At 37.0% G+C, this 27,836-nt stretch overlaps 1 protein-coding gene across 1 annotated transcript in view; it reads left to right on the plus strand.

Annotated features, from left to right (window-relative positions):
• Nucleotides 1-27,836, plus strand: part of Hydin (HYDIN axonemal central pair apparatus protein) — a 411,964-nt gene that overhangs the window by 85,372 nt on the left and 298,756 nt on the right. Inside the window, exons 8-9 of the mRNA XM_023565963.2 lie at nt 15,970-16,171; nt 22,877-23,060. Coding sequence (XP_023421731.2) covers nt 15,970-16,171; nt 22,877-23,060 — 386 coding nt within the window. The remainder of the gene's footprint in view (nt 1-15,969; nt 16,172-22,876; nt 23,061-27,836) is intronic.

Consider the following 27,836-nt stretch of genomic DNA (forward strand, 5'->3'; position numbering starts at 1 on the left):
GAAATCTCAGTGTGGTTTTAATTTGCATTTCTCTAATGAGTAGTGATGATGAATATTTTTTCATGTATTTATTTGCCGTTTGTATTTCTTCATCTGAGAATTGTGTATTCATCTCAGATGCCCATTTTTGGATTGGATTGTTGAATTTTGGGGGTCTGATTTTTTTAATTCTTTATATGTTTTAGACAGAAGTCCCTGAGGGAGAGTTCACTAAGATTTTTTTCCCAGTCTGTGGGTTTTCTTTTCACTATGCTAGAGATTCCTTTTGATATGCAAAAACTTTTTAATAAGACGTGTTCCCAGTTATTGATTCTGGGAAGTATTTCCCGTGCGGTATGATTCCTGTTCATGAATTCTCTACCTACTCCTATGTCTTCAAGGTTTTTACCCAATTTATCTTCCAATAGATTTAGTGTTTCTGTTTTAATATTCAGATTTTGATCCATTTAGATTTTAATTTAGTACATGGTGATAGGCATGGGTCTAGTTTTAGTTTTTGGCATATGGAGAGCCAGTTTTTCCAGCACCATTTATTAAAGAGACTGTCGTTCTTCCAGTGAACCTGCTTGGCTCCTTTATCAAAGATAAGGTGGTTGAGTGTGTTTGTAGTTGTGGTTGTATCTTCCAATCTATTCCACTGATCTTCAGCTCTGTTTTGGTTCCAGTACCAAGTTGATTTTACTACAGCTGCTTTGCAGTATAACTTCAAGTCAGGATTGTGATGCCTCCTGCCTTGCCTTTGCTGCTTAGAATTGTCTTTGCTATTCTAGGTCTCTTCTCGCTCCAGATGAATTTTAGGAGTGATTTCTCTAGATCTATGAGGTATGGTGATGGTATTTTTATTGGGATTGCATTGAATTTGTATAAGAGTTTTGGGAGAATAGCCATTTTCACAATATTTATTCTTCCTATCCATGAGTAAGGGATGTCTTTCTACCTTCTGAGATCCTCTTCAATTTCTTTTTTCAGTGTATCATAATTTTCCCTGTATAGGTCTTTCACTTCTTTTGTGAGAGTAATTCCTAAATATTTCATTTTTTTGGTTGCTAGTATGAAGGCTATAGCTTCTCTTATTTCTCTGTCAGTGAATTTGTTGTTAGTGTATAGAAATGCTATTGACTTTTGAGTATTGATTTTGTATCCAGCTACACTGCTGAATTTATTTATTACATCTAAGAGTCTTTCAATGGAGTTTTCGGGGTCTTCTATGTAGAGTATCATGTCATCTGCAAATAATGATAATTTAACTTCTTCTTTTCCTATCTTTACCCCTTTTATTTCTCTCTCTTATCTAATTGCTCTGGCTAGTATTTCCAGTACTATATTAAATAGGAGCAGTGATAAGGGACATCCTTATCTTGTACCTGATTTTTAAAGTAAAGGCCTTCAATTTTTGGCCATTTAGTATGATACTGGCTGTTGGTTTGTCATAGATGGCCTTTATATATTGAGGTAAAGACCACCTATTCCAATTTTCTGTAAGATTCTTATCATAAATGAATGTTGGACCTTATTAGAAGCTTTTTCTGCATCTATAGAAATGGCTTTATTGATATGGTGGATTACATTTGTTGATTTACGTATGTTGAACCATCCCTGAATGCCTGGGATGAATCCCACTTGGTCATGGTGTATAGTCTTCTTGATGATTTGCTGCATCCTATTTGCCAATATTTTATGGAGGATTTTTACATCTGTATTCATTAGAGAGGTTGGTCTGTAGTTCTCATTTTTAGTTGGATCTTTCTCAAGTTTTGGTACTAGAGTAATATTTGCTTCCAGGAATGACTTAGGAAGGATTGCTTCCCTTTCAATTTCATTGAAGAGTTTGAGGAGTGTCGGCATTAAGTCTTCTTTGTACTTCTTGTAGAATTCTGCAGTGAATCCGTCTGGGCCTGGGCTCTTCTTTGTAGGTAGGGACTTAATTACATTTTCAATTTCCTTAATAGAAATTGGGTTATTCAGCAATTTTACGTGTTCTTGACCTACCTTTGGTACTTCATATATTTCTAGGAATCTGTCTATTTCTTCTGTGTTATCAAACCTATGAGAGTAGAGGTTTTTGAAATAGGTGTTGATGATCTTCTGCATTTCTACAGAGTCTGTAATGATTTTGCTTTTTTCATTCCTTATTGCATGAATTTGAGCTTTTTCTTCCCTTTTTTAATAAGTTTGGCTAGGGGCTTATCAATTTTATTTATTCTTTCAAAGAACCAACTCTTTGATTTATTGATTCTTTGGATTGTTTTCTTTGTTTCTATTGCATTGATTTCTGCTCTGATTTTTATAATTTCCTCCATTCTTTTCGCTTTGGGCTTGACCTGCTCTTCTTTTTCTAGATGTTTGAGGTGTAACATCAGGTTGTTTATTTGTATTCGTTCTGTTTTTCTGGGAACTCAGTGCAATAAATTTGCCTCTGAGGACAGCTTTCATTGCATCCCATAGATCCCAGTAAGTTGTATTTGTATTTTCGTTTGCTTGTAGATATAGTTTAATTTCTCCTTTAATTTCTTCTGTGACCCACTGATTACTCAAGAGTGTGTTATTCAGTTTTCATCTGTTTGTGGGATTTTTGCTGTCTCTTTTATCATTAATTTCTAATTTCATGGCGCTATGATCCGATAACATGCAAGGGATAATTTCAGGTCTTTTGAATTTATTTTAAATATGTTCCATGAGCTAGTAAATGGTCTATTTTAGGGACCCATGTACTCAAACTGATTTTCAATGAAATTTTCATGTGATCTAAAATCTTCAAGTTACTCAACAGAAAATTATTCAAAATAGTCCTTCATATGTATTTGTAATGTTGGTAGAATCTTTAGTGATTTCTCCTCTGTCATTATCAATTTTGGTAATTCTCTTCTTCACTCATGTTTGATTTTTCCTGTTTGATTTACTGAGCTGTATCTAGGCCTTATTAGCTGTATTGGTTTATTCAGAGAACTTTTGGATGCTTTTCTTTATCATTTATTTCTTTTCAGTTTTATTGATTTTGCTAGTGTTTCATCCCTTCTACTCTCATGTTTTATTTCTAGTACTTTTTCTAAATCTTAAAAGAGATGATCTGAGAGCTGAATCTTAATAGTTTTTCTATTGTAAGTTATGCATTTAAGATACAGGTTTTCCTCTAAAGATGATTTGATATTCAACTCATGCATTTTTACGTGTTTCACTTTCCTTCACTTAATTGAAAGTTTTTATGTCTATATTTTCCTTGACCTATGGGCTACTTAGAAATATGTTTAATGTTTAAACACCCGAGAATGTCGTAGTTATCTCTTTGTTATTGGTTTCCAGTTTAATTAGACTAGTGACACTGAACAACCCAATAGGATTTCAGACCTTGAATTTAGCTGAGACTTACATTAAACCCAGAATATGTTCTATTTGAATAAATGTTCCTGTTCCCTGAACAGGGCACAAGTTCCATAGCTATCAATTAGATTAAGTTTATTTCTAAAATCATGTCATTTAATGCATAGCTCTATGAATTTTTTGTCTCCTTGGTTTGTCAATTGTTGGAAGATAGTATTAAAATCTACCAGTATGACTGGGGTTTTGGTATTTGTGTGCCATCAGTTTTCATTTTATGTCACTTGACACTATATATTTAATATGAAACATTTAGAATTAATATAATTTCTTCTTGAATTAACCATTTTATTATTCTGAACTATCTCTTACTGTTTAGTAAGATTTATGACATTAAAGTCTACTTGATCTGACATTTATAGAGGATAGAACCTTTCTTTTGATTAGTGTGGACAGAGTATATTCTGTTCATCTTTTTACGTTCAATTTTTCTATGTCTTCATATTTAAAATTTGACATTTGGAAGTATCACTAGGTGGTTTTTTAAAAAATTCAGTCTGAAAATCTTTATCTTTTAATTGTGCTATTCAGTCCTTTTATGTTGAATGAACTTACTGATCATTTGGGTTTGAAGTTTCTGACTATTAATTGATATAACCATGAGAAAGTTATTAGTTGAATTTCAATCAGAACCTTTCTGTTATTGTGTTGATAGTGGATGAAAGTGAAAAATGATATGAGTAGCATTAAATTCAGACAGAACTACATTTTTTTCTTCTGATATTCACATCTTTGTGAAGCATCATTTTTATTTGCGCCAGTCTCTGAAACTAAGTAGTATTTGGAAAATGTAATCTTAGTAATTACTTTTGGCTCACTGTAGCACAAGGTTTTATACTAGAAATTTGAAAAGCTAAGTCATTTCTCTTACTAAAATAATTAATTGTTGGTAAATACATTAAGTAAATTACCTATAAAATATTACTTCTCAATATTTTCATCCTTCTTCAATATTTTCAGTGTATTTTTAATATATTTAACATGAACAGTCTAGTATATGGGTGTCCTGTATAAATAAATAAGTTTTCATATGATCGAGGTAAAATTTTTAAAATTTTTTTATTTGATTAGGTTTTGAGACCGAATGGCTTAGAGAACTCATAGAGCAATAGAGTTAAAACCTGAGAGAAGACTATAGTGATAGTCAAATTTTATTTTACAAATAAGAAACTAAAACCCTTAGAGCCCTGAAAAACAAGTGACTTGCTTGAGGTCACATACCTAAGCCAAAGCATACTTAGAACTCGGACTCTTAACCCCTGAGGATTGTCCTCAGCACCATCCGAGGGCTCTCCCTGAGTCTGAAATGCAACTGTGTTATTTGAGAGATCCTGGATCTCAGTTTTACTCTAATAGAAGAACGTGGAGTGAAACCCACACTTACATTTATAGTTTCATGCTAAAGGAAAGGTAGGTTGAAGCACAATGAATATTTGTGTGTCAAAATTTAATTGCTCCTTGAAAAGGTTGGTTTCTACACGTTGAGGTTCTCGTGCTAACTTTAATGAATGAAGAAAGTCATTTTCTGAAGAGCACAGAAAGAAGCGAACTATCCTATAGCATTTTTCATTTACATGAAGTGGATGTCTGATAAAACATGCCTTCATCTTTATTGTGTTTTCAATGACCTTAACCAAAACCTTCCATTAGCAAAAAATAATAATGACTGTCTAAACACAATTTATCATGGAGATTTTCCAAACAGCCATGAGCATTGGCTTTCCATTGTACTAAATAAGCATTTGATTGTTTGAAATATGAATTAGTTTGTGGAAGGAAATTTAATATGGGCTATTGCATTCTCCCCCCAAAGAATGTTCTAGAAGGAAGATACTTCACAGTAGGAAGTGCTCAATTAGATTTCCAACATTTCCGTTTGTTCCATCAACCTCTGCTTCTCCACTGGCTCTATTCTTAATAAAGTGCTGCTAGCAGATTTCTTTTTCAGACAAGAATTTGAAGCACTGCCCTACAAATTAAGGAACCCATATAAGGTGTCACCAAAGTTATTGTTTCATGCATTAGTGTTTTCTTGAATCACAATTCCTTCCTCCCCTCTCCCTCTTCCTCTCCATTGGTCCCATGGGTAGTGAAATCGAATTTAAGAAACTGATTTTGCCCCAGAAAGTATTTAGTTACCTTTTAATTTTATACCAAAACTCTAGAAGAACTGAAGTAACATAATACCTTTTACAAATTTATCCTTCTAGAAGAGATTAAGACTGCACCTCCTGCACTGATAACAAAACATAACAACAACACGAATAAAACTACAACAACTAGTACACTAGTTCTGTCCTTTTAATAAAACTGAGACGTGGGAGCATTATCTGACTCAGAAAAACAAATAGTTAATGTCTTAAGTTTTGTAATTTTCAACTGTGTATTGAGTAACTTGATACAATGCTAGAGTTCATGGAGATATTAGTATTAAGAATTGGCTTTTCAAAAAACAATACTTTTACTGAATGTGTTTACTGCCCACCATTCTCCTAACAGTCTTCTAAACCACTAGGAGTGCTGGACCCTTAGTATTATTTTCATGAAAATGGGTTAATCTGATTACTGAATGAGTAGTAAAAACAGGATTACAGCAGTTTTTCTCTTCAATGCCTGATGAGTTTACTGTCACCTCAGAGGTGACTTTAACCACTGGCATAATCAGGAAATAAAGCTGATACACTTAGTCAGCATTTTCTGAAGTACAGTGTATTATGTCTCTTACGGAACAGGAGTTATTTCAGGTTAAGAGTCAGGAGTTGGCAAGTTCTCCCAAAAGTGCGATGATGTATTTTTGTTAAATATACACACAATTATAATATTAAAACCTCACAGGACAGCTTTCCAGTCATTTATGTATTTTATTGTAGTGTACTTCCTAAAATCATAAAGAATTTATCTTTTCCTTCATAAAGACCAATAAAAGCAATGCCTATATATAATATAGTAATTGACTATGATATACTTTGCAAGTGGTAACTGCTAAGTAATATCTACCTAAATGTATCTGTGCAAACTTAAACCTGCATGAACTTTCTTTCACCTGGATGGTGATTACAATTAACTATGACTATGTGCTAGTATATTTGGAAAACAGCAAAACGTAGTTTTAAAAGAAGCAAACATTTTAACATGGCTTTAGACCGGGACAGGGGAAACCTTCCTTGGCCTAGTTTTCTCTTCATAATTCTTTATCCCACAACTTCGGATGGGGGGTAGCAGACGACAGGACTCTTCCTGATGGGCAGGAATGGTGTAGAGGGGGTAGAACAAGGGTTCTGTAAATTACCTAGCAAGAAGGGACTCAGATCATTGGTGTTAATATTTAAAGGGACATCAGCAGAGATCCGTAATAACTTTACACCTAAGAAAAGCTTGAACCTGATTTCAAATCTTTGGGGTGCCCCAAAGTTAACACGCTTTCTGCAGACCTACAAGTGCCGTCTGTGCAGAATAAGAAAACTTGATTTTGGTCTTGTTGCTGTGCTGGCTAAGCATCATCAAGTTCCTTAATTTCAGTTTCCTGAGCAAAGGAAGAGAGCTTCCGAAGGACTCTGATTCAGCAACACCCTAGAGTCCTGGACCTCATCCTGCTATAGCTAAGAAGTAAGAAACACTTTTTCCATCAACTTGTTCCCTGGAGAATCTATGGTTCTGCTCATAAATTTTATTTAATGTCCTCTGTTGTCTCCAGGTCCTGAAACCACCGTACGAAATGTATTGTGATGGAGGTGGCTTCACATTTATTTTTGTAAATTCAGTTTTGCTTGATTGATAGCAGCACAACTGGCAAGAGGTAATGAGACCTTCCACGAAAGAGATCTTCACGGGGGCATAATAAATGACTGCAGCTAACCTTGTCTACAATGATGGCAGCTCTCAACCCCCAAAACAGAACCAGAGCACTGTAAGGGAACAAAACACTAACGGAAAGGCACAGGAGCCACGTCCCCTCCCACAGGATGCCCACCTCTGTCCTCACAGTCTTCTAAGTAGCTAGGAGTGGGGACGCTTGAGCTTCTCTTCAGGGAAGTGTGTATAAAAAGCAAGTACTTCAGCTGCTCTTTAGGAGACAGGAGGAGAGCTATTGCTCTCTTCTCTTTCTGGATCTGATGATTTTTGAAAACAACAGTAAGAAAAAAAATAGACGGTTCTCAAAAGTATGGCAACTCTTTTTAAAAATTTTTTTTTTCCATTTTAAAGAGGGTAAAATTAAACGGAACAAAACAGATCATAAGAAAACAATTTTTTTTTTTGTCTTTTTCATTTTTATCGGTACCAGGGATCGAACTCACGACCGCCTGCTTGCAAGGCAGGTGCTTATGCCGCTGAGCTAAATCCCCAGCCCCTATAAGAAAACAATTTAAGAAACAGATTTCAAAGCAAGAGCACTGAAGATCTTCACTGTCCTTTATATTGTCTCTTGTTTTCTTCCAAATAATTAACCATATCTTCACACACAGTGAATACATACTGAACAATATAGTACTAAACTGATCAGAACAGGATGATGAAAGTGTTTTAGGTCTTCAAGACCAGACAATAAGGGAGTCCACAATGGCTGCCATAATGTCTCTTGTTCTCTTCGAAATAGCTGTCCATATCTTTATGTATGTTGAAATTAAACAAAAGAAAATAGACTAGTATCACTCTGGACAGAGAATAATGGTATTGCTAGATTTTATATTAAGTATGGCAACTCTTGTTATATTTCTGGGAAGGAACATTTTTTCAGTGAGAGAGTCAGATGGTTAATAGTAGTCTCTCTGATCCCTAGGTCTGTATGAAATAAGCCATTGTGTCTTTTTTCCCTTAATTTTTTTAAACAGTGAAGCATTTCAGATAACCACAAGGAAAATAATAAAATCAACATCCATTTTATTTAACGTTTTGACTTATACATTTATTTCAGGGTTTTATTTTCTGTATGTGATTATGGATTTGAAGCCACATTACTACCCTTTCCTTATGTAATTCCTGTACCCTTGGAAGAGGTGCCTTTTATGCTATTTCTACAAATTCACATACCCATAAACAGTACATAGATTTGTCTCAAGCAGTTTTAAGTTTCATAAATGATATTGTACCATGCATAGCATTCTCCAACTTGCTTTCTTCATTCAACATCGTGTTTTAAAAATTCAAACAGGTAGATACAGACTGCTCTGATTTATTTTAATGAATATACTGTATCACAGGATGTGAAAATATAATGCTTTAGTGTATCAAATATTAAGGCTGTACGTAAATTCTGTGCTCTCAAAGACAATGCTGCATTGAGCATCTTTCCTTCTGCAGCTGTGTGTTTCTTTTTGAGTAAACACTTACAAGTACAATTGCTGGGTTGTACAGAAATCTAATGCTGATAATAATTGAATATTAAAATGGTTTGTCAAATGACTGTACCAACTCTCATCCGATGGCTATATGATGGTGTATTGTTTTGTATTCTTTTCATTGTTAGTGCTGTCTAGCAACTTAAGTGTGTTGGAGGACCTACAACCCCTTTTTGCATTAAAATTTTTAGATGGATGATGTATTCATATGTTAAAAAGTAAAACAATCTTTTAAAATATATATTGAAAAGTCTTGCTTCTATATCACCCAATTTAACCCAGCCATATTTGATTAGTTTCTTGGCTGAACTTCCAATGATTTTGTGAAAGTAGAAGCAAGCATGAATGAATGGTCTTATGTTCCTTCTTTATCATATACTATGGGAACTGTTCCTCTCTTTGCCTTTTCCACTTAATCATGAATCCTGGAATCTTCCCTTCACGTTGTGTACCTTTTTATACCTGTATAGTATTCTACTTGGAGACGTAGCACAAATTATTTAACCAGGTTTCTCTTATAGATACTTTAGTTTTTTCAACTCCATCATTATTAATAAATACCCTTGAACTTGCTTTGGCTCTTCTCTTGGATAAATTCCTAGAAATAGGCCAAAGGACAAACAGTTTTGTAATTTGCATAGCCATTTTGGTCTGTGCTGCCAAATTCACCTCATGGGCTGAGGAAGAGTGGAACCATTCTGTATTCCCTTTGCCTTTTCCCACTCTGTGCAGCCAGTTATGTTTTCAAACTTCTGTTCTCTGAGTCTAATATAGCGGGTTATAAACACAGCATGATTTGCCCTTCTCTCAATTGGACATGGATCCAAGCTCCATCAAACCAGATCATAGCCAAAAGGCTTAGAAGCTCTCAAGCATCTTTTCAAACATCTAGGAGTTCCTCATATTTCTTTTTGGCAAACCTAACATTCTCCCATTGGGTTATCTTATTGATTTCTAAGAGTTATTTGTGTATCAGGGATTTGATCCCCTAGTTGCAAATATTTTCCCCAGGTTTTTTCCTTTCGTTTTTGCATATAGAGTTTTGCATCATTCAGAAATTCGTTTTTCATTTTGAGGTAATCAAACTTCTTAACACATTTAGAAGGATCTGCAGTTTGAATCATAGTTGGAAAGCTTTCTCTGGTCTGAAGTTACAAAGAAATTCTCTTGGGCATTATTCTACTTTTATGGCTTTATATTGAACATTTATTTTGACTCACTTGACATTTATTCTGATATAAGATATGAGATTTTATTTTCCCATATGTCTACAAAGTTGTTCCAAAGATATTTTTCATAAGGTTTGTGTTTATACCAATGATATTAAATGATGCCTAGTATAATCCCAAATATTGTGCACAGTCATCCAAATGTTGTAATCCCTTTTGTAGTCTTCCTCACAACCCAAAAGTTATATTTACAATCCCATTAAGACATTATTGGAATCCCAGCAAATTAATTTTAACCTACCACCTCCAATGCAACCCACACAAGAGTAAAGACACCAAGACATATTCCAAGTTAAGGGCAGTCAAGGGGTCCTCAGTCCAATCTCCATGAGGATGTGGACAAAGGCCCTCAACCTAGGCCTCCCCCAGAATTTATTATCTTGCGAAGAAGAGGGTGGCTCTAGGATGAAACACAGTGAGGATGGCAGGAATTATGTGAGTAACTTGAGCTGGCTGGCCAGGTAGGGAGAAAAGCATCTCTGTAAAGCAGAGATTAAGACATACAGAAGGATCGATTTGCATAATTCAATTAAGGTAGCACCTGAATTGTTTTAGGAAGCTGTTGCTTTAGTTTTTGATATGTAAACTTTAGTGCCCTGCGGAGTCAGAGCCTTTTTATCTTGAGGCTAATACCCAGTTGACATTTTTGGAGCTGATGGCTCTACTATCCCGCTGTGTTTATACCTCTTATTGAGAGGAAACAGGAGACTGTCTGACGGCTTTAGAGATTATGTGCCAGCACCTTGGCTGGCCTTATTTGCAATGCTTAGAGCCAACTGAAGAGGGAAGGAAATACCATAGTTAGCTCTGCACATATCAGTATAAGGAAATAAGTCTCCATATAATCAAAGTTGTAGCAATTGTTCTGCATTTAAGGGAATCACTCAAGTTCTCTCCCACAGCTGCCTTTATAATATACTAAATTCCAATACGTATTTGGCTCAGTTGTGATGTTTTATTCTGTCCCATTGACTACCCCTTCATGCATTGGTGCTATGTTGTTTTAATTGCTGAGATTTTATATTATACTTTAATTTTTTCAGTCCTATTTTACAGACTCTTAAAAAGTATTTTGAGTTTTGTCAAATCCTTTTACATCATCAATGAAAATAATATAATTTGTTATTTAATTTATAACTATATTAATAGATTGTCTAATAGTGAGTCATTATTGCATTCCTGAAGTAAATTCCACTTGGATATGAAGTATCATTCTTTTAATGTAGTGACAGATTGTCGCTGCTAATTTTTTATTTAGGATTTTTATACTGATGTTTAGAAGTGCAGTTATTCTGTAGATTGGCCTATTTTATCTCCTCAGATTTTAGTAAAGACTTTCCTGGCCTGCGGGTAAGTCCACGGAGACCCTAAAGGGGGGGGTGGGGATGAAAAGAAAACAAGAAACACAAAGAGAGACAGGAGACAAGACAAAGAAGTCCAATCAGGTATCCTTTACTCAAGGAAGGAGTATCAAATATATAGGGTATTGAGGAGGAGGGAGTTGGGTCTGAGACATCAGCAGGTAACTTAGCAACAGTGGCAAGACCGAGGGTTATAGGTCAATTCAAATTTCCCTGAGCGGGCTCATAAGGTGGGCTGATTAGCTTATGCCTATTCCTCAGTAGGCCAAACAAGCTAGGTAGGCAAGTGCTGCTTCACTACCAAACTTAACTCCTAGAGGGGGTTAAGGTGGTGCGGCCTGCAGATACAAGGTGGCAGCCAATTACAGGGCTTCCCACAAAAGATTTGCTGAAAAACACAATGTTGGAAATTAACAATTATATATTTAACAGTGGAAAAAATGCAGCAGAAAACAGGATTAATGAAGACCTATTTAAATACTGAAGTCCTATGTAAAGACCCGAACTAAGACACAGAAAGAAACAAAATGAACAGAAAATGAAGTCCATAATGAGACATAATCAAAAAGTCAACATGTGTGTAGCTGGAGTCTCAGAAACAGAAAAAGCATGGGTGGAATAAATATAAAACGATACTTTAAGAGATATTGACTGAGAACTGTCCCCGCCTGAGATTAATCCTTATGTTCAAAAAGCTCAGCATGTGATCATGAAAAGACAGAGAGAGCTGACCATAGGCATATTGTTAAAATGCTGAAAATTAAAGCAAAGAGGGCATTGTAAAAATATCCAGAAAAGAAAGACACAAAAGTAATGCTAATAATACTGACAGTAAAATTTTCAGGTGACAGTAAAATAGCATTCTTTTGTTTTGCTATTGGTACCAGACATTGAACTCAGGACCTCACACTTGCAGGGCAGGTGCTGTGGCCCTGAGCTATGGCCCCAGCAAAATGGCACTATTAAAGTGCTTGAGGAGAGCCAGGCATGGTGTGCATTCCTGTAATCCAAGCACTGTGGGAGGCTGCAGCAGGAAAATTATAAATTCCAGCCCAGCCTGAGCAATTTAGCAATTTAGCAAAACCCTGTTTCAAAAATTAGAAAATAAACGAGTCAAGAGTCAAGGATGTAGCTCAGTGTAAAGGTCATGAGTTCAATCCCAGTGCAAAAAAAAGAAAGAAAACAGCGCTCAAAAACACAATGCTAATTTAGGATCTTTTACGATTGAAAATATCCTTTAAAAATAAAGAGAAAACAAAGACATTTTTAGGATTAAAAAGCTGAAAGACTTCATCAGATTCCTGTTTGACATTGTTTATACCATTAGACTGAAAATAACATTCCAATATTTTTGTAGTTTCTCCTGAAAAGTCACATGTAAATCCAGCTGTGAATCCTTTGAAGATAACTTCATTTTTCCTTGCAGCTTTCCAGACTTTATCTTTGGTCTCTTTAGTTTCACTATAGTATATTTAGACATGAATTTCTTTTAATTTACCCACCTTGACTTTCATTAGGGCTTTCGAATTGTGAATACTTACCAATTCTAGAAAACTCTTAACCATCATTTCTTAAAACTATCTTTGCTTCATTACCTTTCTTTCTGAGTTTCCAATTAAAGTGTTCAACCTTTTCATGCCACCTGCCTGATCTCTTACCCATCCATGTGTATTTTCCATGTACCTTATTTCTTTTATTTCTTTAGATTACCTTCTAGTTCATCATTTTTTTCATAAAGTTATCTTATCAAATTTATTCCTTGAGGTTTTTTCTTCAAAGTTTTTCTTTATTTAATTTAAGCTATTTTTTCTATAAATCCTCCAGTGTGACTCTTTTCTAATGTTTTAAATCTCTTCCTGTCCTCTAGATATAGCCTTGAGCTCATCTATTTGTTCCTATATGGTCTATGTCTTCCTTATCACTGAGACCACAACACCTGCAACTGACACCTGCAACTTGAAGGAAGAGAGGTTTATTTTGACTTGCAGTTTGTAGAGGTTTCAATCCTTAGTCAAGGATTGGCCCAAGGCAAGATGGCATTGCAAAGGGGCATGATAGGGAAAAAGTTGTTTTGTTGTGGTGGCAGAGAAACAGAGTAATGGGATGAACTGGAGTAGGGGTCGCGGAGGCCATGCGCTCAGTGGTCTGCTTTTTCTGAAGAAACCCCACCTTCTAACAGTGAGTCAGCTATAAACCTTCTGTAATTCAGTCACAGTCCAAAAGCCCTGCCTATGAATGCATGTGGCCCTTGGAGGATACCTAGATATAAATCATAATGTTCTATAACTGGTGACTCCCAGTATCTGGGTTTTTCTGTGCCTATTTCTATTTTTCTCATATCACTGATTTTAACACATGGAGTTTTCTTTGTATATTTCATTATGCTGGGCTGTGTGCTTTTTTTTTTTATTTTAAAGAGGATAAAACCAAGGAAAATAAACAGAATAAAATCAATCAAAATAAACCAGAATAAGTGATACAAGACTTCCCAATTCTTATGAAATCAACAATAGTTACTACAATGCCTTTGTTGTCTTCAAAATAGCTTGCAGATACCACCTTCAAACATACTAAAAATCATACAGGACAGAATAGAATAGAAACAATAAAAACAAAGCAATAAACCAATAAAAACAAATGCAATAAAGAACATCAAAACAAGCCAGTAGTAAATACATAATGGCTTCCATAACATGTCTAGCTATCTTTTAAATGTCTGCTCGTGCCATCAGAATTAACATATACAAAAGAAAAGAAAAGAAAAACCTAATAAAACAATGAAAATGATATGGTTTCTGGGTGAGGATCACCTCCCTGTGGGGCCTGCTTCTCTCCCTCTGCAGTCCCCAATTGGCGCTGACTCACAGAGAGAGGCTTGGATCTGGCTCTCCCCGAGCTGGCAGCAGCCTGCGGTTTGCAGACAGGGATCTCCTCCCGCTGGGCCTCGTTTTCTCCCTGGACAGCCCGCACTGACTCTTGCTGGGCTGTGTGCCTTAAAAAAAAAAAAATGTTAATAAGCTTAAAACTTTGCACGCAGGTAGATTCCTCTAAACAGAAATGAGTTGGTTTTTCTGTATATTTCGGTACGTATTGCCACCAAACTCAGAGCTTGATGGTTCTCTGCAGTCTATAGAAAATTCCATCGTGGTCTTCAGCTATGAACTAGAGCTAATCTGGTTTCCAGTTCACCTTCACCTTGGGGGTACAGTCCTTTGTGGGGACTATGTGTAGACCTCTATTGTAGGGAAGGTCTTCTTTATGGCTTAAGCTAATTAACTTATGAAAAAGTGTTTGACATCATCCATAATTAAGAATATGTGAGTTAAAGCAACAGTAAGTTTTCACCCATCAGATCATTCAGTTTCACTCGTCAGAAAGTTTAGACATTTTGAGAAGGAAATTTACATGAAAATATTGACGGCTCTTTTCTCCAAACATCAGGGTAGAGACTCAGTGAAAGGGAAGAAGACATTTCAGTCTCACTGCATGTGCTTTGGTGGTATCATTTTGACTTAATGTATAAATTTTAATAAAAACACTTTAAACCTTTGAGCCAAAGTCTTGATGCTAGCTTTTTCTTTTATTTTTTCTGTATCCAAAGTAATAGGACTTGAAGAACTTTAAATGATAAAGAGTTGTCTATTTAGTGGCCAATTAGGTCATATAATAAATAATCCAGAAGAGTTTACTAAAAAATAAGGTGCAGGTAGTTACACTTTCTGGGTTCTAATAAAAATTTAGAGCGTAGACCAACAAAACAGTAGCAGTACTTAAGCATTTCCTTTTTTAATGTTGATGTTAAAGTGACATACCTGCTGTAAGATTGCAGAAGCCTAATGGAATGTAATTTATAGGTCAGGGGCCTCACTTTTACTCCAAGAACCAAGCTGATGACTACATTTTGAATCAAGGCAGTGACTTAAATTTCTGTTCTAAACAAAAGTGTTCCTAGTATTTAAAAATTAATAATTTAAAATATAGTTTTATTCATTTATGTTTTCCATGTATTCATCTACTACTCAGATATGGCAAATATATGTGTTTTTTATATGTGTGTTTGGTTTTGACTGCTGTTGTTTTTTTTTTTTTGTTTTGTTTTGTTTTGTTTTTTTAATCGGTACCGGGGATTGAACTCACGACTGCCTGCTTGCAAGGCAGGTACTTATGCCACTGAGCTAAATCCCCAGCCCTGACTGCTGTTGTTTTGATGTGATTCCTTTTAAGTAGATTTTTTTTTATTTTTAAGGTTATTGAATCTTTTTTCCTACTCCCTTGATTAGACTTAAATCCCTCTCATGCTGAGAACCTCTTCTCAGATATATTTGGTAAAAATCAGCTTAGAGCCAGGGCGCCAGCTCATGTATGGGATAAAGATGAGGCATAGGTTTATATTCTAGACTATAAAACTGAAAACTATTTATGATGAAAGAATTATCTTGGAACACCCACCACGATATTCATAGTTTGTGTATTTCTTGCAATGACCAAGAAAGGTCGCATACTAGTTAAATTTTCCAATCTTGTCTTATCTCTAGATTAATGGAATGGAGGAAGAATGAAATATCTAACGGTTCTGCTATATTTTCTAGCTGGAATTGCAAATAAAATAGATTACAAGTAACATTCTAGAATAAATCTGAAATTTATTTGTACTTTGTTCATTCCTAGGTGAGAAAATATTTGTATCTCTCTATGGAGCTGCCACAGACATGAATATAAGACTGGACAAGAACTCCTTGACCGTGGAGAAAACCTACATCTCGCTGGCCAGTCAGCGGACTGTAACCATCCACAACCGCAGTAACATCATTGCCCATTTCCAGTGGAAAATATTTGCCACCCAAGAAGAGGAGGACAGAGAAAAGTATAGGTTTGTAATAAAAATCGCCTATGTGGAGCAACGAGGGGCTGTAAAACTCAGTTTGTCATGACTTTTATAGTAAGTTTCTAACCAGCTCAATGTGAAATTTTTATAAATTGGTTCCAGTGTCTGAAGCCTTTTTGGAGCTGTTCATTTAGAGAATCTGAGCTGGGCTATGGGGAAAAGCATTTCGCCCTTCTCAGTCTCAACCTGGTCATAATGCAGCCATGACAGAACTAGATTTCAAAGAGCAAATATTTCACTCGATCCTGTTCTTTCCAGACTAATCTACATGGGTGTATTTCTCTTCATAATTCTACCCATGTCCACTTGCTTTCATAAAAAGTTTCTAAAAATTATCTATTTTTGGTTGGTATCAATGCCAATTTTTTTCAGTGAAAAGGTATCTCTAGAAAATAGGGAAGTATAAGGAAGAAGAGAAGGGCTGAGATTTTTATATTCTTGGCTTTAGCAACATTGTTCTCTCGCTGCAAACCATGTTTAATAATCATTATTGGTATCTGTAATATTTTACTTTTTAAAAAAATGGTACCCCAGCCAGTAGATAAAATTAGTGAAACGTAAAACCAAACTGTTTTGACTAATCTCATCACTGTTAAATTTTTAACATCTTTCTTTACCAAACCCATCTTTGCCTCTTTTAAGCTGTATGTTCAATTTTATCTCTTTCCCAGAATTAATGCTTTTGCTGCTTTCATTGGAATTTATTTCAGCTTTTTTTCATTTGCCTTTCCATTTCCATTAAAGATTAGCCCTGGGAAGCTTCAAAAGCTTTGTCTAACACCAAGTTAGTATGGGATAAAAATAAAAAGTCTTAGGTCCATGGGAACCAGGTAGAAATCCCCCAGTGCGCTGTCCCTAATTGAATCAGAAGGAGCTGTGACAATGGCAGGACACAGTAAGCGCGCAGCTTTTTCATTCAGACAATGAACTTTAATCACAGGATTACCACTGTGCCATCTTCAAAAAGTGAGAAAAGAAAAACCTTTCCTGCTTACAAACTTCACTGGGCCTCGCGGTATGGAAATTGTCAGTGGTAGCAAAGTCTAAAAAAAATCCATCTGCTGATTCTTCAATTGGCAGGTGCTAACAAGCCATCAGATCACAAGGGTCCAGTATAGTTAAAGATAAAGCAGATGTTGCTTCAAAGACAAGAATCCATGGCGAATCAAGAAGGTGAGACAGCGGTAAAGGTAGTGCATCGATATCAGGATGAACTACGGGGAGAATGAGCACACGTCATGAATCAAGGAGGGAAGCTGGCTTCATTACAATCCTGTCTGTGTTTGACTGTGTGCACTATGTGATGATGCCATCATGTTGTCCAGAAAATACTTAAGAAAGTTCATCTCAATGGGAAAGAAAAAAAGAAAGAGAGAAAGCCAAACATTATCAGAGACTCTAGAAGATATAATTCCTCCACACATACATGGGCTTCTCCTCTCTGCGTCACCTCCCCTGACACTCACATCCCTGTCTCCTTGGTATCTTTAGTGTCATTATTCTTGTCTTTTGCTTGTCTTCCTGTTCCTATCTCCCTTGCTCCTCCTAGCATTTCTTCTAGCACTTTTTGGATTAAGGGGACGGGACAGTATAGCATTTTTATAACTGTGATTGGGAGCCTAAGGTTAACTAAGCTATGCCCCTATGCTATGCCTAGATTATACCCCTCTCTTAAACAAGGAATTTGAGAAGGGTGTTAGATAGCTGAATAAGAATACCTTCACTTTCATTTTGGATCATGTACAGCAACAGAATATAATCCGGAACCAGACTGATTTATCCCAGTGAAGTTTATTGACAGTGCTGCCTTCTTTTCCTCTTCCCCTTCTCCTGAGTGCCAGATGCTTAGAGAAAAGGGGGAACAGAAGCCATCTATGTCTGGTTTCTTATAGGACCAAGAATGGGATCTTCTCTCTTTTCCCTCTCTTGTTCCTTGATCCATCCCCAGGTATGCCTCAAGTCTCATATTACTAGCCGTGGATTCTTGTCTTTGAAGCAGCAGCCATGAAATTCCCATTTGCTTTAAAAACAAGGCAAGCACAGGGCTGTTTGTACCTTACTGAGCACCCAGTTCCTGTCTCAGCACGCTGCCCCCTCCAGGTGCAGTGCTCTCGGGATGGGTGTGTCTCTTCCCTTTCCTCCACATCACACATTCTCAGCTTATGTTCCAGGTCATACATAAGCAGCTGACAAAGTATAATGTTCTTTGACAGCCTGCTTAGGGCTAGAAGTGGGTCTAGTGAGACCTTTAGCCAATAGGAAGAATGCTTGCTTGAGCTCCCAGCACAAGGCCGGTACAGGTATCCCTGGAATGCTCCTTTGCATATGTTTCTCTAGCTCATGATGGGAAAAGCTTTCCCTTTGTCCTCTTATTTCAACAGCCTTACAGTTAAAAATGTGGAGAGAAAGGGGGACTTTGGGCCTAAGCTTGGATTACAGAGAACCTGTTCTACGTGGGATGACCCATATTCCCAGAGACTAAACAGTTCCTTTTCAGAACCCCAAGGACCTAAGAACTGGAGCAACTTTAGTGTTATAACCAAACACTGAAGTGATAACTAAATTGCAGTTAAAATATGGCAGGGGTCAAACTTTCTCAAAGGTTACCTTGAAAATACTAATAGTTTTAACAGATCCCCTCGACTCCTGTTCTAGACATCATGGTTTCTTGTTCACCAGCATAATGATGTGCAAAGACTTGGATTTATCTCTTCCCAGTGGATGGATTTTAGCCCATGAAAACCGTATGCCTTTCTGGCAGTTTATCATTTTCACTCTAAGGATGACCTTGCTCTTCACCTGTCTCATTGTGTTGGTGCAAACTGTGGGACACAATAGTCTGGATGTGGCCATCCAGGACTATTCCAAGGTTCAGCTCTGACAATGAAGATATCTGTTCTCTAGGAAGAAGTTCTGAACCTTAAAATTCTTTCTGTTATGAAAAAAAATTCTTTTGACATCAGAAGTGGGGACCTTTAAAAATTGCCTTTTGGTTCTCTTCCTTGATGTTTTTCTGGAAGTGGCAAAGAAATTAATCTCCTCTGTAATGGAGCCTGCCTTCATCCTTCTCCTTTCCTCCCTAGCTTGTCCCGAGAGATTTTTAAAACACTCTGCAAGAATCTTTCATACTCATTCTCATCACGTTTCCTGTATTTGGAGACTCAGCATGAGCTTTTAAGGATTTCTTCTCCTCTGTTTCTCCAGCAAGGTCACAGCCGTTATCTGACGAGCAGGTAGCCTTGATTCTAGATTTGCTCTATCTGAGATTTCCGGGCACCCTCCATGGAGCCCCACAAGATGCTCAGCCTGGGTTTATTCCACAACATTCGGCTGCAGGAAATAGCACATTTCGCTAGATAAATCAGTTTTAATTGGGCTTTGAGTCTGCTATCTAGGTCAGAATAAATTTAATCTCAGGTGAATTTGGAGGCTCTTTCCCTTCCTTGGCACTGTACAAAAATCTAAGGATTTAAGTGGTATCTGGAAAAGAAGAAAAGGACATCTAGTCCTCACTTTATAATAGCCATCATAGAGTTGTTCATTGTCCATGCCACATGGTCCGTCCAGCAGAAGGCAAATGGCTCCATTTGTTTGAAACCAAGTAGGTACCGAAGAGTATTTCTCCCACCCAGATCGGAAGTCCACAGATTTTAATCTACTCACCATTCAGCTAACCATGTCTTGTGCTTCAAGGGAGGTGAGGAAACATTACTCATTCAGTTCTCCATTCCCAAAGACACAAGTCTTGGTAAAATCCAAGGCTTGACTAAAACCCACAGGCTGGCCTGTGTGTGAAGATGTAAGGTGATGGGTGTTAATGCCCACCAAGCTATTTGTAAAATGTATTAAGTCTATTGTTTTACTGAAGACAAGGACTGGGCTATTTAATGCTAATCAGAGGTCTCCTCATCTGTAAAGAATCACTCTGAGTGCAAGAACATGTGACTATCTACAAGACGATGAAGGCATAGGCTGATATGAGCATGTGGCCGCCCTTATTGGAGTCTTGGCAGCTGAAGGCTCTTGTTACACACACACACACACACACACACACACACACACACACACACCCTTAGACTCTCAGCCCTGCTCCAGTTCTTCAGAAGGAGGCAAAGAGGAATCTGTCAGCATCTCCCATCCTACTCTTTTCCATCTATTGGCTATTACTGATTCAGAGTCCTAACAGCGTAGGAGAAGAACAGAGTTTGGGAATTTTTGTTTTATATTCCTTTGTCTTCCAGTGTGAAGTTGAGCTAATCATATCCCTTTATTCATAGAGCACTGCCATTCTTGGTCTACATTATGTAGTTTATTCTTTTACATCCCTCTTTCCATTCCCATTAATTTCCCCAAAGATACCATTCTAATTTGGGAGAAAGAAAGATAGATAGATAGATAGATAGATGTCATCCTTTGCCCTCAGTTTCCTCCTTTCTCATCTGGACCCACGTGCTCAGGTCCATTGCTGTCGCTGTGTGTCTAACACAGCTGCTCTGGCTCGGTAGACCATGCCCTGCTATTTAACCCCACAGTTTTCCTGTGTCCCTTCCAGTCATGGCACCGTGGGCTCAGGCTAACATTTGCCTTTGTTGAGCATGGAAATGTCTACAGTGCTTTGTTCAAAATATGGGTTGGCATTTAAATTTTTAAATTATTTTTGTTTTCCATTTTCAAAAAAAACATTGGGAACTAATAAAATTTAGAAAATATAAGGTAAGCAGAGAGAGAGAGAGAGATAAAGCAAAAATCAGTTCTAATATTAAAACCTAGAGAAAATCACTGTGAATATTCTGGTATCTTTAACTTTTTTCTTTTTCACAATGTTGTTTTTTTTTTTTTTCCTTTTACTTTTGTATTACAAAACTGGAGTTATTCTATATACATTATTTTCTAATCTGCTTTTTCATTTTTAAAATGCTTCCAGCTTTTGCAAATTGCTGTTCCATAGCCTTCTTTAATGCCATTGTTACAGCTGCTTATTATCCCAATGATACACATGCATCAGAAGAAGCAGTATGGAGTCCTGGCTAACACTACCAAATCCAAGCTCCAAAAGGCCTACTTTGAATTTCAGACTCCATTTTTCAGCTATGTGACCTGGAGCAAGATTCTTAACCTTTCTGAGTTCTGGTTTCATCATCTATAAAGTGAAAATGATGATCATTATAATAATTAGCTCAGACAGTGGTTATGAGTATTAAATTTCCAGATGCCTGTGAAAGGTTAGGCCAGTACCCAGTAACTGAGTGTTTGATTCTCATTATTTGTTTTACCATCTTTCAAGATTTTACACAGTTTACCTACTTTATTTGGTATCATTCGGCACTTTAATAAGCATCCTGACAGCTGTGTCTTTATTTACACCGTGATTTTTTCTTTAAGATTTATTCCTGCAGTCGAATTTATTGTTTCAAAGGCTGTAGAACTTATAAGTCTTTCAGACAGATATCAAATGCCAAGCTAAAAGAAACGAGTGAGTTCCTTTGCTTGCGAACTCTCTTTAATTTGTGCTGTCCTGCCTAGCAGTACAGAAGGACCACCACCGGTTACCTTGGATGCGGCTTCCTGCCTAGCAGGCCAAAGGCAGCGAGGATGCTTTCTTCCTTGGAAGCAGTACACACGGAATTCATTCCTTTGACTTCTTTATACTGTGTGACCAAAGGACGCTGAAAACTGAAGTTGCAAAGAACTAACAGCACTGAGTATACGGTTTATATAAAGTCGTTTAGAAAATCAGTCGGGGTTGGGATAAGATTTCAGGGACCTGAGTCTCCCATTCAGCACTCATTTGCTTAGGATTTGTGTCTCACCACTGGCGATAGCAGTACAATGCTGGGAATGTGGTCCTGTGTCCTGGAAAGAGATCCGATCCAGTCTGAAAATTCAAGTGAAAGGCGAACACAGCTCTGGGGAAGGCTGCTTTTCTGCCTTATCAGAAGAGAACTGCTTTATCAGAGAGAACTCTGATAAAGAGAGAAGGAAGCCTAGTAGGTAGCTTGAGCAGTTTTTGAACTTAGCCCTCAGTGATTGCTTACTGTTGACACAGGGAAAACACTGATATTGATGGAGCACCCACTTTGTCCCAAGTACTGAACCAGGTCCTGAATCACATTTAACCTTCATCTCTTTGATAGATGAGCTCTGTACCTATCACCCCTATTTTATAGAGCTAGGTACTGAAGCTTAGAGAAACTAAGTGACTCTCAAAGTCACAGAGCTAGTAAATAGATCATGAAATCAGCATACAAACTTAGTCCTTGTTAGTTCTATTCCCTAGATCACTGACAGCTAAGAAAGAATTAAAACCAAGCAAGTTTAACTAGGACAAATTCTTTCTTGCAATTTGGGAGACGATGTATATATTAAATATTTTAAAGGCATCCTGGAAAAACATAGTTATCTAAAAGAAAATATCTGTCCAGATACATAAGAGGCCAAGGGTAAACAACTTTGTATTGGGTAAGAAAGAAATGCAGGAGGACTTATTGTAGGATGTGACTAACAATGAATAAATGGAGCCTCAGAAAGGTCAGAGACCTGAGTACAAGGTCACCCAGGCTCAGGGTGAGGAGGGGCCACCCCAGGATAATGTGAGGCTATTTCCAGGGTGTGGGCCTGGAGGGGAGCCCCTATACACAGTTCTTTATGGTGATCCTAAAATAAAGCTTGCTTTCCCTACATTTTCTTTAGGATCTGTGAAGAGTTGACCAAGGAGGAAAAGCAGGAGACTGATGAATTTCTTGAAGAGTGCATTATTGATCCTTCTCTCCGAGAACACCTCTCCATTCTGTCCCGCACCTTTGAGAATCAGAGGAAGCTGGTTCAGGGAGACAGCATGCTCTTCTTGAATAGCATTTTCACCATTGAGCCCCTGGTGAGCGTATAAGTAAAATCCAACCATGCGGTAAATACAAGTGGGTGTGCAGGGCTGTTTCAGTAAAAGCACTCATTCTGGGCCTCACATAGTGAATTCTGAGAGAGGTGAAGATTTCATCATAAGGGCTCTATTGTCACTGTGAGACACTGGGGGCAGGTCAGTGAAAGCATGCTCATAGGTCACTTTCTATGCACCAGTCACTGTGTTAAACATTTCATATGGATTACCTATGTCATCTCTTTTGTATACGACAACCCTACAGACAGAATTAGCACCCCAATCTATAGACAGGGAAATTAACAGAGAAATTCCACAGCTTGTGTAAAGATAAATAGCTAATGTCAGCAGTAAGAAATTCATCTCTGATTAACCTGGTTGTAGAACAGGATTTCTCAACAAGGCACTATTGACATTGGAGGCTAGATACTTCTTTGCCCTATACATCATGGGATGTTTAATAGTGTCCCTTACTTTTAGACACTAGATGCTAGTGTGACAGCCAAAACTGTCTCTAAGCAGTATGGAAATTGCTCTGGTAGGCAAATTGCCAGAGTTGAGAACTTCTTTGTGTTTAATTCATTGTGTGTGTACAATGCATTGATGAATAAAAGATAGTCCTTGACATTACATCTTTACCAGAGTTTAAATGGACACAGACTAAACTTTAAACCTGTCCATCACGGTACCTCACAATGAAAGCAGCTAGCAGCCTGCATGTGTGCTGTATGCCACGCACGGTGCCACAAACTGTCTGCATATTACCTTGCATTTAGCATTGTGAGAATGAAAATATCCATAGGAGCTGAGAAAGCCCACAGCTGGTTCAAATTGCTGAACTGTTTTTAGTTGTAGAAAAGATAGATACCTAGGAACTATTTAGAATACAAAATCACTTGTGGAAAATTCAGATTTTTTTTCCTTACTGCTAAATAGCTATTAAAAGACATAGCATAGAAAAGGATGTCCATAGCTAAATCAGTTTTAGAAGCACTAGGCTCAATATTGTTTGAAATGTTTCTTCGCCGTAAAACTTCAGAAAGTCGTAGATATAGTAACTACACTAAATCTCCAAGAGGAGCTTTTCCTTTGGATACATCCTCTGGGACTAATGTTTTATAAGACCCACTCTGAGGACCACAGATGAAGACAGTAAGATGTACAATGTAGTTCAGAGGCTGAGGTCAGGATCATAGGTTAAGAAGACTTCTTGAGAGAAGAACCTTGAACTGAATCTTGCGAAACAGGACTTCTGGAGAACAAAATTGTGCATGTGCATGGAATGCTTCATCCAGGTTTCCAAGAGCAAATCAGTTTGCTCAGTGCAAAGACAGCAGTTAGGAAGGTAAGGCTGGAGATGGACTGAGGCTGAATCTATATGTCAGAAGCTCCTCAGGACTCAGCCAAGCAAAATACTTCCCAGATTTAATGGGTTAGAGCAGCAATAAGTGAAATCTAGATGAAGACCAAAGTAAAAACAGATTAAATGCAGAGACAAGGAAAAGGTCCCAGAATTACTGAGTCAAGCAAGCAAGTGACTGGGATGGGCTAAGCCAGAGCAGAGCAACCAGTCCTGGTCATCTGAAATATACCAGGTCCGCAGAGTCCAAGATTCCTCCCGGCTAGTTGGTGGGGAGCCAGGCAGTAACTTCTCACCCTGCTTTGTATTGCCTTCTGAGAGCCAGTGGCACTGGAATCATGAATGCCATGGTCAGAGGGAGCAGGGTGGGAGGCCCATAGGTGAAGTCCTGTCCATTTCCGAGTTAGAAAAACTAAAATTACCTCCAATTCTTTTCTCATGCTTCTTCCCCTAAGCATGAGACTTTGAGACCGTCTGCAAGATAGACTGAAACACGGCCTACAATAGATGTTTGAATTTTAGACAGGAACCGTGTTAGGCACTTTTATCACAGGGCTTCTTTCCCTGTTAGGGAGAAAAATGTTAGACTTAAACAATAACACAGAGAAATGGAAATATTTAAATAAACGAGAGTAATTTGTTTATATTGTATAGAAAAAAATTTCCAGAAATAAGAAGAGAGTAAAATTCACTTACAATATAAAATCTTTATGAATCTATAATGATTTTATCTTTTCCAAACACTATTCAGTTTTACGCAGTAGTATTCATTATCTTATTGTTCTATTATTTGAATTGATACATTTCAAATATACACAATGATCGCTTTCATCATAGGGATTTCTTATCCATTGTGACGTATCTCAATTTCTTTTCCATTCCTTTACTCGCCCTTCACCTCTCTTCCTTTCTTATTTACAGAAGCTTTGTTTCCATTTTTCCTTCTTTCCTCATTATTTTTCCCTTCCTTTCTTCCCCCTCTTCTCTCCCTCGTTCCCCTTCCCAATGGAGTATTTTCTTCTGGTTTCATACCTAGTAGACATTCTGGTCCTTATTTATACTTTTGGTTTCTCATACCAGAGAAACAGTGTGATTTTTACACATGTGTTTGATTTATTTTACTTAAGAATATGGTCTCAAGGTCCATCCATTTACCTATAAATGTCTCAGGACTTTATGACTGAGTGGTAATCTGTTGTGTATTAGAAACCAATACATCTTTTTTCATTCATCAGTTGATAGGCATCTGGCTGTCCCCAAGATTTAGCTATTATAAACTATACTGCTATAAACATGAGTGTACATACATTGCTGTGGTATGATGTTTGTAATTCTTTTGAGAACTTACCAAAAAAGGGGATTGCCAAGTCAAATGAAACCTCTAGTTTTAGTTTTTTGATGAATGTCCACACTGATTTCTACAATGTTTACAAGAGTTTACACTCCTACCAACAATGAAGTAGGGTTCCTTTTTCCCCACATCTCTGTAGCATTTGTTACTGGTTGATTTTTTGCTAACTGCCATTCTTTCTGGAGTGAGATGGAATCTCAGTGTTGATTTAGTTTGCATCTCTCAAATGACCAGTGATGCTGAGTGTTTTTTCACATATTTATTTGCCATTTGTATGTCTTCATCTGAGAAGTATCTATTCATTTCAACAAATGCCCATTTTTGAATGGAATTTTTAAATTTGTAGGAGGCAATCTTGGGTTTTTTAGTTTTTTACATATACTATATGTTAATCCTCTATCTAAGGAACAGCTAGCAAAATTTTTTCATACCCTGTGGTGTGTGTCTTCACTGTGTTGATGATCTATTTTGCTGTACAAAAGCTTTTTAATAAGATGAGATCCCAGTTACTGATTCTTTATATTTCTCTTATGACTGGGTTTTGTTCATAAAGTCTTTGCCTACACCTATGTCTTCAAAAGTTCTACTTACCTTATCTCCAAGCAGATTTATTGTTTCTATTTTAAATTTAGACCTTTGATCCATTTTGAATTTAGATTAATGTATGATGAGAGATATCTAATTTTTGTCTTTGGCATGTGGAAGGCCAGTTTTCCCAGCATCACTTATTAAACAGGGTTATCTTTCTTTCAGTATATATTCCTTTTGCCTCTTTAGTCAAAGATAAGGTGGTTGAGTGTCTTTAGAGTTGTTTCTACATCTTCTGTTCTGTTCATTGATCCTCAAGTTGTTTTTTGCCACTATCATGCTGTTTTTATTACAGTAGTTTTGTAGTATGATTTAAATTCAGGGATGTAACGCCTCTTGACTTGCCTTTGTCACCCAGAACTGTTTTTTGCTATTCTAGGTCTCTCTTCATTCCAAATAAGTTTTGGGATAATTTTCTCTAGTTCTGTGAGATATTGTATTGGTATTTTGATCATGATTACATTAAATCTGTATAACAATTTTGAGATTATGGTTATTTTCATTATGTTGCTTCTTCATACTCCAGAACAAGAGATATCTTTCCATTTTTTGTTTTTGTTTTTTGTTTTTGTTTTGTTTTTTGAGACAGGGTTTCACTATGTGGTTCAGGCTGGCCTTGAACTCACTTAGTAACACTCCTGCTTTAGTCTCCCAAGTGCAGGGATTATAGACGTGTACCACCACATCCAGTCTTCCATTTCCTGAGATCTTCTTCCATCTTGTTTTTCAGAGTACCATAGGTTTCAAGGTAAACACTTTTTACTTACTTTGTTAGATTGATTCCTAAATCTTTCTTTCTTTTTTTCTTTCTTTCTTTTGTATATGAAACCTCCAATCCCAGCTTTCTGAGAAATCTCCAGACTGACCTCCACAATGGCTGCACCAGTCTACACTCCCACCAACAGTGCAGGAGAGTTCCTTTTTGCCCACAGCCTCTCCAGCATTTGGTAGTTGTCTTGAGCCTGTCCATTCTTTCTGGAGTGAGAGGGAATCTCAGTGTGGTTTTAATTTGCATTTCTCTGATGACTAATTATGATGAACATTTTTTCATGTATTTATTTGCCATTTGTATTTCTTCATCTGAAAACTGTGTATTCATCTCAAATGCTCATTTTTGGATTGGATCTTTAAATTTTGGGAATCTTTTATATTTTATTATTATTTATGTTTTAGACAGAAGTCCTTTGTTTGAGGGACAGTTAACTAAAATTTTTTCCCACTTTTTGTTTCTTCTTTTCCCTATGCTGGAGATTTCTTTCAACATGCAGAAACTCTTCAATAACACGTGATCCCAGTTATTGATTCTGGGAAGTATTTCCCATGCAGTTTGATTCCTGTTCATGAATTCTCTACCTACCCCTGTGTCTTCAAGATTTTTTACCTAATTTGTCTTCCAACACATTTAGTATTTCTGTTTTAATATTTAGATCTTTGATCCATTTAGATTTTAATTTAGTACATGGTGATAGGCATGGGT

This window comes from Cavia porcellus, unplaced genomic scaffold (assembly GCF_034190915.1).
Source record: "Cavia porcellus strain 051 isolate PalLab524CR breed Dunkin Hartley unplaced genomic scaffold, mCavPor4.1 scaffold_4, whole genome shotgun sequence".
Taxonomy (NCBI): Eukaryota; Metazoa; Chordata; class Mammalia; order Rodentia; family Caviidae; genus Cavia; species Cavia porcellus.